The sequence below is a fragment of the Mirounga leonina genome, unplaced genomic scaffold (genome assembly GCF_011800145.1).
Source record: "Mirounga leonina isolate KUSES-001 unplaced genomic scaffold, KU_Mleo_1.0 Mir_104, whole genome shotgun sequence".
In the NCBI taxonomy this organism is placed as follows: domain Eukaryota; kingdom Metazoa; phylum Chordata; class Mammalia; order Carnivora; family Phocidae; genus Mirounga; species Mirounga leonina.
In genome coordinates, this window is record NW_023270231.1 from 953445 (window position 1) to 970550 (window position 17106).

General features: G+C 49.6%; 1 protein-coding gene across 1 annotated transcript in view; it reads left to right on the forward strand.

The window, feature by feature from the left end:
* The window catches only part of GALNT10 (polypeptide N-acetylgalactosaminyltransferase 10), a 218365-nt gene extending 201759 nt beyond the window's left edge, over positions 1-16606 (forward strand). Inside the window, exons 9-12 of the mRNA XM_035012753.1 lie at positions 2039-2260; positions 5846-5962; positions 11925-12074; positions 12634-16606. Coding sequence (XP_034868644.1) covers positions 2039-2260; positions 5846-5962; positions 11925-12074; positions 12634-12792 — 648 coding nt within the window. The 3' untranslated portion in view covers positions 12793-16606. The remainder of the gene's footprint in view (positions 1-2038; positions 2261-5845; positions 5963-11924; positions 12075-12633) is intronic.
* Positions 16607-17106: the final 500 nt, after the last annotated feature.

The window sequence follows — 17106 nt, forward strand, 5'->3', positions numbered from 1 at the left end:
GTGCAATATTCATTAAAATAGTAATTTAAGGATCAATTAAAATATTGTGTGATTTGATCCTTTTATCATCACACTGGTAAATTTGGTCAGATTGGCCACTTTAGCCTGTGGTTGGAGAAAAAACTGTAGCAGTTCCTCAGCATCCCTGTGGCATGAGCAAATTAGTGTGCCAAAGGACCTGGGTGGGCAGACTGGAAAAAGAAGAGTCTTCAGGTGTGCAGGCTTTTTTAGGCTTTCAGCTTCCTTGGGGCACAATTTTAAATTAAGCCCAGCCTTTGCCGTGTAGGGGCCTGGCAGGTAGAACACTGTTCCTTAATTACTTCTAACCCACTGTCAACCTCTTCAGTGCTCAGAAAGAATGAGGCATTGGCAAGGAAATTTAATGGCTTCCTAGTCCCAAACTCAAGAGTCAGCACAATGGAGGAGTTGGCGAATTTTGCCTTTGGCATGGAGCCCCCCCCTCCTGCTGGCTTCCTTCCTCTTTGCTCGGGAGTCAGCAAACTGCTTTGTGTGGCCCATGAGCTAAGAATGACTTTTACATTTTTAAATAGGGTGAAAAGATGAAAGAATATTTTGTGATACATGAAAATCAAATTTCAATGTCCATAAAGTTTTATTGGAATATCACCACACCCATTCATTTACATAATGTGTAGAGCTCCTTTATAACTACCTCAGAGTTGAGACCATATGGTCCGCAAAGCCTCAAATATTTACAATCTCACCCTTTACAAAAAACGCTTGTCGACCCCTGCCTTACCTTCTGCTTCTGGAGCAGTCATTTACACTGAGGTGTGAATGACTGATACAGCTTAAAATGCTAACTCCCTTTTACGCTTCATAAGAAAATTTGGATTGCAGTGGGGGCGGCCGGGGTGGCGGTGGGGGTGGGGGAGCGACCTTTACCATAGAGATAAAGCCTGGAGAGTTGAATGTTGAGTTGAAAGGCAGATTTCCGACAACAGCCAGGGGTTGGAGGAAGATGTTTTGGAACAGAGAATTTCGCCTGAACCCTGAAGCTGTGCTCTTCCAGACCAGGCGTCTGTGGTTCTCAGCAGGTGGTATGTACACCTACAGATGGAATGAGGAATCTTCCTCCTGGTTACACGGACGAATTCACTTTTCCTCTATCTCCAAATCTACCCACAAACAGGTGGTTTTCCTGCCTGCTGCCCCTACTTGCCAATAATGTGGTTGTCCTTTTTTTATTGATTATCCTTGTGTTTCATAACAAACGTAGCAGCAACTTTTGCACCTCAAAGGATTATTTAAAATTCCAGCTGCTGCAACCTTTGGGTTGCAAATTATCATTTGTTTTCACCAGGCAACTTGGTCAGCACTCAGTAGAAAATGACAGAAACCCAACTCACATTGGCATAAGCAGAAAGGGAATTTACCGACTTCAGTGAACGGAAGGTCCCGGGATAGTGCTCACTTCAGGCACGGCCGGGTTCAGGTACTAAAAGGAGGAGTGTGTTTCTCGTCTAGGCCTCAGCTCTGCTTCATTCATTCACCGTTGGTCAGGTTGTCCCCGTGGCCCCGCAGCTCCGGCCTCCACCTCACGCGTCAGACCTTACCCAGCAATCCAAGCAGAAACAGAGCAATTCTTCCCTAGAGCTCCGGTGAAATTGCCAAGACCGCCGCCTCTTGATTCTGATTGGCTCGGCGTGTGTCACGTGGTCGCTGCTGGCCAATCCCTATGCCCGTGCTGGTTCCCGTTCGTCAGGCGGGTTCATGTACCTTTTCCTGAAGCCCCCTGAGAGGACGGTGAGGCAGAGGAGACAGAAAAAGGGGGTGGAAGATGGGCGGGTAAAACACCAGCCGTCTTTTATTCAGCCAGTAGTTGTAGAGTCCTAAAACCATGCATAAGTAAGTATAGAAGGCTTTAAAAACACGGTGGGGCTAGGGTCTTTGATGCAACGTAAAATAAGAAGGATTAACCTCAACTTCCAGGACCCTTGCTCCCCTCCCCGACCCTCCCTCCCTGGCCTCGGCCCCTCGGAGGGCCTGACCCTTCCACCTGCCTGTCGCCCTCCAGAACCTGAAGCGAGTGGCGGAAGTGTGGATGGATGAGTATGCCGAGCACATTTACCAGCGCCGGCCCGAGTACCGCCACCTCTCTGCTGGGGACGTCGCCGCCCAGAAGAAGCTGCGCAGCTCCCTTAACTGCAAGAGTTTCAAGTGGTTTATGACCAAGATTGCTTGGGACCTGCCCAAATTCTACCCGCCCGTGGAGCCCCCCGCCGCAGCTTGGGGGGAGGTGAGTCCGGAGGGCCCGGGCGGCTACATAAGTGGGGCCCAGTGCAAAATGCAGATGCAGCTCTCCTGATTCTAGCCTTGTGGTGGTGGGGTGTTTTTATTTGCTATTTAATGTTCTAAGTAGGGAAAAATTAAAACCTTAAATTATTAGCAGAAATCTTACCATTCATCTTCATATTCTGCAGTGCCAGTTTTAAATGCAAACAGAAGAGCATTTAACTCATGTGCCAGATGGATGAAATTTCACAATCTGTATTTCAACCCTTGTGCATGCATATGTATTTCTTACCAGAACAGTGCAAACCCTGCACAGAACTGACTCAGCTGATCTTATTTCACTTGTTGATAATGCGTACTTTCTACCAAGACGCTCTCCCTGCAGCTTGCTGATGAGTGAGGAAGGGTGGAAGGAAAGCGAACTATGGGCTGTCCTATTCTTCCTTCTGTGAGGTTATCTGCGGCTGGTGAGGGGAGCCGTGGCTGGTCCAGGGCAGTAACACAAGTAAGAGGATACGATAGAACTCATCGGCCCAGAATGCCATGGCCCTCCTTTGTGCAGTCTAGTCCTGGTTGGAAAGGAAAGGGTGGCCTTCAGACCTGCCAGCACCCCACTTAGTCATAGCCGTAACTTGAGTCTTGCCAAACTCCCGTGCATGCGGGACCCCCGGGATGCTGTGCTTGTGGGGCATCACAGATGCTGTATGCAAACACAGGAGAAAGGTACAGCGGATGCACGTGTAGTGTGTCATCAGCTCTGCTCACGCTCGTGCTCCGTTGTCCTATCAGGTTTCACTTACAAATTCAAAAATCAGATTACTAAAAATCAAACTATGATGGGACGCCTGGGTGGCTCAGTCGGTTGAGTGTCTGACTCTGGGCTTTGGCTCAGGTCGTGATCTCGGGGTTGTGAGATGGAGCCCCGAGTTGGGCTCTGTGCTCAGTGGGGATTGTGCTTAAGATTCTCACTCTCGCGATGAACCATGAGAGACGATGGACTCTGAAAAACAAACTGAGGGTTCTAGAGGGGAGGGGGGTGGGAGGATGGGTTGGCCTGGTGGTGGGTATTGAGGAGGGCACATTCTGCATGGAGCATTGGGTGTTATGCACAAACAATGAATCATGGAACACTTCATCTAAAACTAATGATGTAATGTATGGGGATTAACATAAGAATAAAAAAAATAAATAAAAATAAAAAAAGATTCTCACTCTCGCTCTCGCTCTGCACCCCCTCTCTGAAACAAATAAATAAACCTTTAAAAAAAAATTCAAGACAGTGATAGCAAAACTTTAAGCCAATGGCAGGCCCTTCTGGCTGAGGGGCCCTGGGCCGCTGCCCATGTCATACACTTAGGAAGCCAGTCCTGCTGGGGGACACAGGCCATCTTCCAGGGCGAGAAGCACTCCGTCACCAGATTCTGGCTTCTGGGTCTCTGAGCTGAGAGGAACCACTCCCTTATAGATGGATATATTGAGGTTTGGGGACAATGAGCATAAGAGTTGGATCTCCTTTACTTGTAGGTGACAGAAGTCCAATTTAAAGTGAAAAGAGAAATGTATTAATTCTCGTAGAAATTTTGGGTAGCTCTTGCTTCGGACACACCTGGATCCAGGGACTCAAATGATGTCAGTTTCTTTTTCTCCTGTTTACCTCTGCTTCCTTCTGTGTTAGCCTCATGCTGAGGGTAGCAAGATGGTTGACAAACCATCAGCTTGGCCAGTCAGCAGAAAGTATATGCCTCCTTCCCAGTAAAGCGGCAAAGGTCTTATTCTTGGGTCTGCAGCGGTCCACAGGACAAGCAGGGGTGGGACAGATACGCTGACAGGCCGCAGGGTGGACAAGGAGTGGTAGCCCCATAGCATATCAGGGTGTTGGGTGCCTGGGTGGCTCAGTCATTAGCATCTGCCTTCGGCTTAGGTCATGGCCCCAGGGTCCTGGGATCAAGCCCCGCATCGGGCTCCCTGCTCGGCAGGAAGCCTGCTTCTCCCTCTCCCACTCCCCCTGCTCGTGTTCCCTCTGTCGCTGTCTCTCTCTCTGTCAAATAAATAAAATATTTTTTTTAAAAAGGGAGGGGGGGCGCCTGGGTGGCTCAGTCGTTAAGCGTCTGCCTTCTGCTCAGGTCATGATCCCAGGGTCCTGGGATCGAGCCCCGCATCGGGCTCCCTGCTCCGCAGGGGGCCTGCTTCTCCCTCTCCCTCTCCCGCTGCTTGTGTTCTCTCTCTCGCTGTGTCTCTCTCTGTCAAATAAATAAAAAAAAAATCTTTTAAAAAAAAAGGGGGGAGGGGGAGGGAAATCAGGGTGTTGTTACCAGAGGAAGGACAGATGCATTTGGGCCAGCAGAAACACCAGGTATGACTTGTTCAACTTCACACAGCAAGTTAGAGGGACCTTAACTGACTAAGCTGTCTGGCCAGCCCTACCCAACACCTGTACAAGGATGTGTCATGTTGACTTCCCTCATGAAGCTCTTCATTTCTTTGCCATTTTATGGGCTTTCTCCCCTGTATTAGGTCCAGTCCTCTGAGAAACAGACACCAAAAGACTTGTTGGGGGAACACCTGAGAGAATAAATAAGAAGGGAGCCAGGAGAGGCTGGGAGATTCACTGTGGGGCTGGCTGGTCTGCCCTCTGGGAGGGGGTGAGGGGAGGAGGAAGGGCTGGGACAGGAGGAGTCCCACACTGCAAAGATGCCCTGAGGAAGCTTGAGCCAAGTAACTAAGCCAGATCAGAGGAATCTGGCATCCCCAGGAACGGGCCTGCTGCGGTGCCCCTGCCACCCTCAGATGCTGGCTGGAAGCAGCATGGCCTCCACTCAGACACAGTGGGTTCAGAACATAGCCGCTGGGCAGTCAGACTCCCTGCAACAGGATAACTGGGTGGCCACCACAGGATAACTCACGACCACCACACCTCCAAACCCTCTGTCAAAACCGAGTGCTTCTTTGAGGCAGGAACCCCACGATGTGGCAGGAACTCCAGGATACGGCACCATCACGGTGGCCATCAGCCAGCGATGCTGGCTAACTGGGAGCAGTGAGGCCTTCGGCTCCCAGCCTGGGGCTCCTCCCACCACACCACACCTGTCTCACTGCAACTTCTGTTGTTCTTGGGATTGAGAACCTTTTGCCATTCACCTGCTCTAGAAGGCAGAGAGTCCGAGACCCTACAGCAAAGATGTCATGTCCTTTTCTAGAGTGGTTTTCAAGGTATGGTCCCTGGATCACCTGGAATGGGAATAAAATTCAATTCCTGGACCTAGTGGATCAAATTCTCTGGGAGGGGAGCCAGGGAGTCCTTTGAATACCGCCCCCCCCCCCCTTTAGGCCTCCTACCACCCCCAGCACCCTGTGACTTTGCATGCTCTAAGACAAAGTAGGCTCTGGAAGAGTTCTTCTCTGTGGACTGAGTATTCCTGTATTGAGAGGCACAGGGCACTTTCCCCAGCCCAGGCCAAGCTTTTTTAAGACCGTGCAGCACTTTCCCCATCTGATGTCTCTGTTGGGTTCCCTCCTCCCACCCCAGCATGGTCCCAGGGGGTTATCTCAAGGTGCTCACTGGTCCCCTCCTTCCTTCTGTCTCTTTCAGATCCACAATGTGGGCACAGGGCTGTGTGCCGACACGAAGCATGGGGCCCTGGGCTCCCCGCTGAGGCTGGAGAGCTGTGTCCGGGGCCGCGGGGAGGCTGCCTGGAACAACATGCAGGTAAGGGCCACTCCTCCGGGACCGGCAACCAGCTCCCCTGTGTCGTATGCAGCCTGGAATGCTCACATGGTCAGGGCTGGGAGAGAGAGGCCATGGGTCAATGATGACTGACAAAAGTTAGCCCAGGAGATGAGTTATAAGAGCTTCCTGAACACCTTAGAAAGAGGAATCCTTCATATTGCAATGAAATCACCAATCTGGTCTGTTAGTTATACAACAGACACTCAGCCTAAATGGCCTTCAACAAAAAGGAGAACATACTGGCTCATGTTGCTGAAAAGCTTAAGTGATGTTCAGTGGGACCCCTCCAGGGTCTCAACTCTGCCTCCTCTCCGTGGGCTTCGTCCTTCACCTGGCTCTTCCCATGTGTTGGCAGATGGGACCACCAGCAACAAAGGCTTCCAATCCCTCCGTGAAAAGGCATGTCCCTTTCCAGAGTTCTAGAAAAGCCCTGGGGCACTCACGTGCTGAGTGGCTTTCCTGAGCCCATTACAATAGGGATGTGATAGAGTCCTCTTATTGATTAGGCCCAGGTCACATGCCCACTCCTGGAGCCCGGGGTGTGGTCAGCCTCACCGAAGGATGGGGAGAAGAGTGAAGAGGGTGGCTTCCCCAAGAGATCATGCCCTAGGGGTGTTATCCGAAGAATGAAGAGTGCAAGCCAGCAGTGCAGGAAAAGGCACCACTCTGAAGAAACTGCATTTAGCTTTCCGTGGTCCCTTCCTCTAAGCAATAACCCCCAAACCACACCACATCCACTGAATCTTGGTTCAAGGGTACATTTTTATAGTCTCCTAACTATGGGTTTTTTGGCATTTTGGAAGTGCACATGGATAGAAGCCTACATTGTGGGTCCTCTGCAAAAACAGAACTCAGGAGGGTTGCATGGTATGCATGCTGAGAAGGAAGAGCACCGCCTCTCCGATGGGCACAGTGCCCAGCCTGACAGTGTCTGCTCCTCCCTCGGAAATCCTTGTTGCTCTCCCCCCTCCTTTCTTGATAACAATTCTTATTAGAAGTGGCTCTCCTTCACCGATTCTCCTGAGTTCTCCAAGGCAGCATGTGACTGCTTCCCCACACCCACCCCACTCTAGGACCCTAAGAGAGACCAGAAACAGCACAGGGCCTGGATAGAATGTGCCCAAGTTGCTCAGCCTAGAAGAGCCTCACTGTGTGGCAGAGAGTCCACATTAATGCCTGAGGATTCCCTCAAACAAGCAACAAAATGGTGCCTGGGTGCGTGGCTGTGCCAGCCTCCCCCATCTGAAATGGGAAGCATGGCAGCCCAGTTGCCCCAGTGGGATCTAGATCCCCCAGGGCTCTCAACCCTGAGCAGAGAGCTGTGGTGAGCCTGTAAAGGGAGAAATAAGAATCTAAAATGCAGCCCCTGAGTTACAGAGGCCTGGGAAACAAACCATCAGGAGACAGGAGCTGCCAGTACCACTCCTTGGCCACCATCATGTCTGCTTCTGGCCAAGCTGGAGTGGAGTAATGTGGACTGGACTTACCCTCCTGCCAGAAACATTGAAAAACCAACAAAATATGTAGAAAACTGTTTTTCAAGAGAGCAGACATCAACCAATGGAGGACAATAATCCTTGAGGGATAGCAAGCAAACAAGGTAAGCCCTATAGCTGTCCCAGTCCTTCCTTGAGAGAGTCTCCAGGCCACAGGTCAAGGAGGAGGACCCAGGGAAGCCAAGCAGACTCCCGAGCTGGGGAGACAGAGCTGACAGTGTTGGAGACCAATGTGGCTAGAATTCACAAAATAGAATACAGGTGAGGAGAGCGCCAGACACAGAGAGAACTTGTGGGATTTACCGAGTCCCTCTGGTACATTTGGTAGAGTACTGATCCATGCACGGGTGTGAGGGAGCTTCCTGGGCTGGAAAAATCCTGAGAGGATGAGAGGGAGCCGCGCCCAGTGCTCACACAGGGCCAGGGATGGTGCCTGCTCTCACCAGCCCGACTGGAAAACAACAGGATTCTATTCAAGACACTGACATTGCAGTTGAAAACCTTCCCTCAAAGAAAAATCCAGGCCCACATGGATTCACTGGTGAATTCTACCAAACACTTAAAGAAGAAATGTTACCAAGTCCACAGAAACTTTTCCAGAAAAGGAAGGAATACTTCCCAACTTATTTTGAGGCCAGCATTACTTTAGTAGCAAAACCAGACTAAGACATTATAAGAAAATTGCAGACCAGTATCCCTCATGCACATAGATGCAAAAATTCTAAACAGAATTTTAGAAAATCCTATCCAGGGGCGCCTGGGTGGCTCAGTCATTAAGCGTCTGCCTTTGGCTCAGGTCATGATCCCAGGGTCCTGGGATCGAGCCCCGCATCGGGCTCCCTGCTCAGCCAGGAGCCTGCTTCTCCTTCTCCCACTCCCCCTGCTTGTGTTCCCTCTCTCGCTGTCTCTCTCTCTCTGTGTGTCAAATAAATAAAGAAAGAATAATTAGAAAATCCTATCCAGCAATATATAAAAAGGATAATCCATTATGACTAAGTGTAATTTATCCCAGGAATGGACGGTGAGTTTAATATTAGAAAATTAATCAATAGGTTCACCATGTTAACAAATTGAAAAAGAAAGACCAGGGCGCCTGGGTGGCTCAGTTGGTTAAGCGACTGCCTTCGGCTCAGGTCATGATCCTGGAGTCCCGGGATCGAGTCCCACATCAGGCTCTCTGCTCGGCAGGGAGTCTGCTTCTCCCTCTGACCCTCCTCCCTCTCATGCTCTCTGTCTCTCATTCTCTCTGTCTCAAATAAATAAATAAAATCTTTAAAAAAAAGAAAAAGAAAGACCATATAATCACCTTTTTTTATAGATTTTTTTTTTAAAGATTTTATTTATTTGAGAGAGAGAGAATGAGAGACAGAGAGCATGAGAGGGAGGAGGGTCAGAGGGAGAAGCAGACTCCCTGCCGAGCAGAGAGCCTGATGTGGGACTCGATCCCGGGACTCCAGGATCATGACCTGAGCCGAAGGCAGTCGCTTAACCAACTGAGCCACCCAGGCGCCCATAATCACCTTTTTTTAAAAGATTTTATATATTTATTTGAGAGAGAGAGTGTGAGAGCAAGCACTAGCAGGGGGAGAGCACAATTGGGAGAAGCAGACTCCCCTCTGAGCAAGGAGCCCAATGCAGGACTCGATCCCAGGACCCTGGGATCATGACCTGAGCTGAAGGCAGACGTTTAACTGAGCCACCCAGGCACCGCCCCCCCCCCATATAATCACCTTTACCCAGAAAAAAAGCATTTGACAAAATCCAACATTCATTCCTGATAAAAACTCTCGTCAAACCAGGAGTAAAAGGAAACTTCCTCAACTTGATCAAGGTCATCTATAAAAAGCCTGCAGCTAACATCATACTTAATGGTGAAAATCTGAATGCTTTACCCCTAAGATCAGGAACAAGACAGGGATTCCAACCTTCCATTTCTATTTGACACTGTACTAAAGGTTCTAACCTGTGGCAAGAAAAAGAAAAGTCCTGCAGGTGGGCAAAAAAGGAAAACAATCTTTATTTGGAAGACTCTATGATCATCTTTGTGGAAAATTCAATTGAGTCTACAGAGAAACTACCAGAACTAATAAATGAACTTATCAAAGTTGTAAGATACAAAAATCAACTGTATTTCTATATATGAATAATGAAGAATCAGAAATTAAAATTAAAAACAAGCACTTATTATAACCCCCAAAAAATATAATCCTCAGATCTGTCATTGACAAAAGACCTGTACACTGAAAACTACAAACCATTTTTGGTAAAAAAGAGAGAAGTCCCAAGTAAGTGGAGATCTGTGCCATGTCCAGAGATTGGAAGACTCAGTATTGGTGTCAGTTCTTTCCAAACCACTATGTAAATTCATCACAATCCTAACATCTTAGCAGGCTTTTCTTACAGAAAGTGAAAAGCTGATTGTAAAATTCACACAGAAATGGACAGGACCTAGAATAGCCAAAACAACTTGCAAAAGGAAGTCCAGAGTTAAAGGACGCACACTGCCTGGTTTCAAGATACATTACAAACTCTCAGCATTCAAGACAGTGTGGTATTGACATAAAGAAAGATCAATGGAACAGAATCAAGAGACCAAAAATAGACCCACATGTATATGGACAATCAGTTTTTGCCAGTGTTGAAAGGCAGTTCGGTGGAGAAAAGATAGTCTTTTCCAACCAATGGTGCTGGAACAATTGGATATCCATATGCCCCCAAAAATTGTTCAATACATGCCTTATATTATATGTGAAAAATTAACTCAAAATGGGGTATTGACTTAAAACCTAAAACCTTTCAGAAGAAAACGTAGGCAAAACTGTTCATGACCTTGGATAAAGCAATGATTTCTTAGATAAAACACCAAAAGCACAATCCATAAAAGGAAAACACTGATAAATTGGACTTCTTTAAAAAACAAAAACAAACTTCTGTTCTTTAAAAGACACTATTGAGAAAATAGGCAAGCCACAGACTGGGAGGAAATGTTTACAAAACATGTATCTGATAAAGGACTTTGATCCAAAATATATAAAACTCTCAAAACTCAATAATAAGAAAAAAATCCAATTAAAAATGGGCAGGGTGCCTGGGTGGCTCAGTCGTTTGGCGTCTGCCTTTGGCTCAGGTCATGATCCCAGGGTCCTGGGATCGAGCCCCACATCAGGCTCCCTGCTCAGCGGGAGACCTGCTTCTCCCTCTCCCACTCCCCCTGCTTGTGTTCCTGCTCTCACTGTGTCTCTCTCCGTCAAATAAATTCTTTTTTTAAAAATGGCAAAAGATTTGTACAGACACTTTAGCAAAGAAGGTATATTAGTGGCAAATAAACACATTAAAAAATGCTTAACTCCGTTGGAAAAATGGAAATTAAAATTCAGAAGACTGACCATACCAAAGGTTGGCAAGAATGTAGGGGAACTGGAAGAATACACTGCTGGTCGGAATGTAAATGGTACAAGCACTTTGGAAAGCAGTTTCTTAGTTAAACATTCATCTATCGTATGATCCAGCCATACCACTCTGAGCTATTTGTCTAAGGGAAAAGAAGGTATATGTCTATACAATGACTTGTACACAAATGTTCTTAGCTGCTGTATTTGTAATAACCAAAAACTGAGAGCCATCCAAATGTCTAAGAACAGGTAAAAGGAGTACGTTGCAGTGAAATACTACTTAGCAATGGCAAGGAACAGACTATTGATAAATGCTGTCCTAACAAAATGATGTTGAGTGGAAGAAATCAGACCAAAAAAAAATACACACTGTAGGCTTCCTTTTATTTAAAATTCTAGCACTTGCAAACTAATCTCTAGTGATGGAAAACAGAGGAGTGGTTGCCCAGAGGCACGGGGAATGAGGAGGGACAGGAGGAAGAGACCATAGGGGATGTGAGCATACTTTTGGGGTGATGGATATATTCATGACCTTGATGATGGTGGTGGTTTCACAGTTGTAAACAAGTCAGATATATCAAATTGTACACTTCCAATGTGTGCAGTCTATTGTACGCCAGTTAGTCTTCAATGAAGCTGCTGGAAAAAATAAACAAAAAACGCTTCTCAGCCAAATGCAGTATGTGAACCTGGCCTGGATCCTGATTCAAACTATGAAAAGAAACTTACAAGGCAAGAGCACTTGAACTCTAGCTACCCGATGACATTGAGGACTTCGTGGTAACTTTTTATTGCTATAATGGCACTTCCGTGAACTCTTTACACCTGACATGATGTGAGGTCTCTAATTTGCTTCAGAATAATGTGGGGGTGGGGGGTCGTGGTGGGGGTAGGGCTGGAACAAGATCCACCGCGAGTTGGTAACTTGAAGCTGGGTGATTGGAACAGGTGTGGTCAATGGTGTTTTCTGGATCTCTGTGTTTAACTATCACTCCAAAAGGGAGAAAGTCCCCTGGTTTTGCCGTCCCCGTGACGATGTCCCTGTATGCACAGGTGTTCACCTTCACCTGGAGAGAGGACATCCGGCCCGGAGACCCCCAGCACACCAAGAAGTTCTGCTTTGACGCCATCTCCCACACCAGCCCAGTCACCCTCTATGACTGCCACAGCATGAAGGGCAACCAGCTGTGGAAGTACCGCCAAGTAAGGCAGGCGGCGTGGGCGGGACAGGGCAACCGGCTGGATTTAGAAAAAGACAAGCAGATAAACACGCCGCCGTGCCTCCCTCCTTCCCCCCGCCCCGAGCCCACTCACTCACGCATTTGTCCCACAAACCCGCCATGCCCGACTTCTCAGTTATTCGAGAGCGGCCAGAAATCCAAGATTTTTGTGTGAAAGCTCTAGGATCTTAAATGTTGGCAACTGAGTCCATTATAAAACAAAGCAAAAGGCATCACGAGAACCGGTGGAATTTGGCGGGAGCCGGGCTTGCGTAGGGCGCGGGCCGGAAGTGGCGCGTCACTTCCGCCCGCATCCGGGCGGGGCTCGGGCCGGGCTCGGGCCGGGCTCGGGCCGGGCTCGGGCCGGGTCCGGCCGGGGTTCGGTCGGGGCCGGGCCAGGGCGGGCGGAGCAGGGAAGCCTGGCGGGGCGCGGGTGGCTGGCCAGCCAGCCCCGTGTTCACTCGGGGCCGCATTGCCGGGGCTGCTGCTGCTGTTGGGCGTGTCCCCAGCGCCGCCCGGCTGATGGCCTCCCTGTTTCCTAGGACAAGACCCTGTACCACCCGGTCAGCGACAGTTGCATGGACTGCAGTGAGAGTGACCACCGGATCTTCATGAACACCTGTAACCCCTCTTCTCTCACCCAGCAATGGCTGTTCGAACACACCAACTCGACAGTCTTGGAAAAATTTAACAGGGACTGAGCCCTCACGTGTCCTCAGCAGGCCTGGCCCCGCTGCAGACTTCCTCTCCGAGGGAGGCAGGGCTTCTGTGGGCGCCGTGATGTGAGAGGTGCTGGCCCGCCGGTCTAGGGCACGCAGGGCTCTTAAAGCTGGAGCAGGGGTCCGCCTGCTTCCCTGAAGCCCAGGCCTGGAGGTGGGGTGGAGAACAGACCCCACAAGAGGCCTCACAGAGAGCAGTGCCTGCTTTAACCCCCGATGGCATCATGGAAATCCAGGAGGGCCTTTTCAACTTTGTTCCTGCGATCCCTTGAGCGTTATGTGGGAGGAATGCCAGGGCAGCCCTAGGCCACCCGAAACGGGTCCCACAAGGTTGCCTAGCCTTCAGATGGCTCATACATGACTGTCCTCTGGAAAAGGGGCAACGTTTGCCTGTGTGGGCAGCTTGTAGCACCAGTGACCCCATCTGCAGCAGAAGGGGGGGCAGGAGGCCTTTCTCGGGGCCACTGGTGCCAGCCGTTCAGTGTCTGCCTGTCGTGGGCTAGCTGCAGTTACCGCCCAGCTTCCGTGCTCTGTCACAGCCCCAGATGATGTGATCGAAGGTCTCACCCGGACCCTCATGGCGTTCAATACTGAGCACTGGCCAACTGCCAGGCCTGGGGTCAGAAGTGGGACCCCCAGACATTCCTTTGCTGCCACGGACGCATGGGATGGCTCTCCTTGCTCTCTGGGCACTGGAAATGTCCACGTTAGTGCTCTGCAGGCACAGGACAGCTCAGCCACCAGCTACTCAGAGGTGTGTTTCACCTGGCCTCGGGCCTGTGGAAAGGGCCTAGTTAGAAGACCCCCCAAACTAGATATGCTGGCGGAGTTCCCCTGAGCCGTGCTTCTGTTTTCCTCTTTCTGTCTTGGGCAATTACCTGCCCTAAGAGAGGAGCAGACGTATGAGGTGCTCACCTCAAAATGTCTGGAGGCCTCCAAGGTGGGCAAGATGCCCAGCCTCTGACCTCATCACGGCTCTAGTTCTCATATAGAACTCTAGAATTTTTCAAGAACTCTATCATTGGATCACAACCTAGAATGCTACCTGGGATTCTGGTATTCTAGCACCCAGTATGGATTTCTGGAATGCTGTGATTTAAAAGAGCCAGCCAAGTGTAGTACAGCCAAGGCAGCCCCCCAGCCTGAGACAAGCTTTGAAATCCGAGGTTGGTGGTTTCGGTGGGGGGGGGTGACCTGTGTCCGTCAGCTCGCACCAGAGACCTTGGCATGATGCGGTCCTCAGCGCAGTTCCGAAGCCCTGCAAACTTCCCCCACCCTCCCCTGGAGTAAAGCACCCCACAAGCAGGTGTACACCCAGCTCCATGCCAGTCCTTCGTGTTTACCTTTTGTTAATTATATGTCAGACTCCCAGAGGGCTCCCAAACTAATAGGAATCGTTGCTGTAACCAGCCTGCCACCCACTGATTCAGAGATGGAAATTCATGCCACAGCCAATGGCTTCCACCAGCTAGTCCGGGAAATACTGGAAATCAGTGTTCCAATTAGAGTTGGATCTCTCGATTGTGTCATTTAGCAATTAAATGCAACATAAATCTGGGAACAGAGCCACGAATCTGCCTTTGAGATGCTGGCTGATCTCAAGGCCATCATTTATCTGGGGGGTGGGGGCATAAACTCCCAACCACCATCACCACCCCGATTAAGCATAGAGCTGGCAAAGCATCACTCCCTCCACTTCTGCCCCCGCACGAGCCCTGCCCTGGCCACCTGTGCTCGTGGAAGCTTGCTTGTTGATCCCTCATGTCTTTTCCAGATGAGTGCTCTATCTTTTGAAGTGGTCCTCGATAGGAAGGAGTCCGAAGAGGAGGCCCCCTCCAGGATCTAGGAGAACAGGAGTGTTGCAGTTTGGAGAGCTGAATTAGGGGTCATCCTCAGAAAGCAATGCAGCATCATTAAAATAAAAACTGTGCCTTTTAAAAAGAAAATGCAAATGTACAGCAAATCCCTAAACTTGAATAATTTCCTAGTGCCTTGCTAGACAAACCTCCAGGGGCAGGGTTGGGGGGAGGGGAAACATTAGTGGTGGTGTGTGCTGTTTCTGTTGGATGAGTGTGTGTTTCTGAACTTCCAGTTTCAAGCAGGAGACGTTGGGCCTAGAGCAGGATCTGAGACGGAGAAGTCCCTCGAGGGCCAGAGGCGAGAGTTGTTCCAGTTCGTGGAAGGAACACTCCAAATTAAAAGGGCAGCTGGACAACTCGCTTAGTCCATGGCCTGGAAGGGCCTCAGCAGCCCCAGGGAGAGGGCCGTGTTTGGAGGCCATGCCTGTAGTCCCCCATCCCAGCCTGCAGACAGAGTGCCGAGCACTCGCTAGATTCCCAAGTGGTCCCCTTCCAAGTGGGTGGCCGTGTCCTCGGCAAGACCAGGACCCGTGTGGACAGCAGGAGCAGCAAGCAGGCCACAGCCTTCCTCTTTCCCAGCCTTTGGTTCTCCTTTCAAGTCTGGTTTGACCCCCTCAGCAAGGGAGGGGTAGTTCCCCTGAGCAGGTCTTGCTGTGAGCCCTTATCCGGAGGTGCTGGGACTGGCCAGAGTGTGTAATAGGGAAAGGAAAGAGAGAAGTTCATGGCTTAGCTGACCATCGGACGGATGACAAATACTGACCACTCATTGTTTTGGCCTCATTTTTGAAAACCACCTGTCTCAAAGATTCTGGTTCCTGCTCACACTGCCCCCTGTTGCTCAGTAAAGCAGCCAGGAGTCTTGGGGGGTGCTCTCATCTGGGTAATGGGTGACGGTGTGGGCCCCTTTTGCTCTCTCTATTCTGGCAGACAGTCACAAAACGGTGTGGCTGGAAAGTATCATGACCACGGGGCCCACCAGCAGCCTTTCCACAGGGGGTCTCCAGAAGCATTCTGCAATGCAGAGAACATCTTTGCTGGAAATACAAGGCCTTGGGAGGTGGCCAAGTGTTCAGGCACATGTGTAAAAAGCCATCCCACTGTGTGCCTCTGCCTGGTGCTTTCAACTTTGAAAACCATCCCGGAACTAGCCATCCTCCCCTTGAGGAAGAACTAGTTCAAAGGCAGAGAGGGGAACTCCCACAGGCCTAAGGGAGAAGGAGCACCTATCGCTGCTGATGCAGCAGATCCCCAAGTCCACATTATCTTCACTTTGCAAACCTACCTGTTGAATTTCTTTTTCTCCTGAAGAAAGAGATGATACCCTTTAAAATGACTCCATGTTTCTTTCCGTGCGTCTTCATTTTTCTGTCTCTGGAGTCTCAAAAGAGTGGCAAAGCACTTTACAGTAGTAACTGAGAAACCTGGATTCCTTGCTTCGGCGATCCTAGTTTGTACAGGTTGGGTGATCTTTTATAATTCCTGGGAGGCAGTGCATTTTTAGTGTTTTCTGAAGATTTTTAAGTGTGGGAGAGGGGCAAGGAGTGCAGTCCTGCTCTGGAATTCCTTTTTACTTTCTCTTTGTGAAAATCCAAGTCCTATTTCAGTCCAAACTTGATCTTGAGCCAAGGTGCACTGCCAGAGTTGGACCTACATCCCCGGTGACAGGGCCCTCTTAACACCTGCTCCCCACATGGCTTCAATTCTGCCGTGTCAGATAACAGGGTTGGGCTTCTGCCCCGTTTTTGGCTTGAAGACTGGGATCCCAAAGGGACTACAGGCAAGGAATATTGAGAAGGCAGACTGGGTATTCCATACAGAAAGCTCAAGACCACCAACCTCTCTTCTCCTGCCTGGAAAAGTGAGCCTTTGTGAAGAACTGACTTACCGTGTACAATTGTGATTGTGACTTGTTGAATAAACCGCCAGACTTTCTGTAACATGCTGTCTGCCTTGTTCTTGTCACACGCCAACTTCCACCCCATCATTCCCCACGTATTCGAAGAGTGTCTGCTCAGTACCCAGGATACTGAACAAGTTCCCAACAGCCATCATTCTAGAGAAGAAAGCAGACCTCTGACAACTAACCAAGATGATTCTAGATGTGAACAGGGTGATGAAGGATACGAAACAAGATGTTTGAGAGACTGGAGTGAGGATCAACATTAGGTTGGCCAGTGAGAGAGTGCCTCTCTGTGAGAGCTAGAAGACATGAGGGAGTGTGAGCCAAGAGGCAGTTTGGGGGAGAGAGTTCTAGGCAAAGGGAACAGCTAGTGCAAAGGCCCTGAGGCAGGAAAGAGTTCCCATGTTGGAGGCACAGAAGGAGGTAAGCTCCCAGGTTTAGGTGGAGTAGCCCACAAAGGGTCCTACAGACCACAGCCAGGAACTGAAGATTTCAGGAGGGTAGAGCAACATGAAATAGTTCATTTCTGATGCTCAC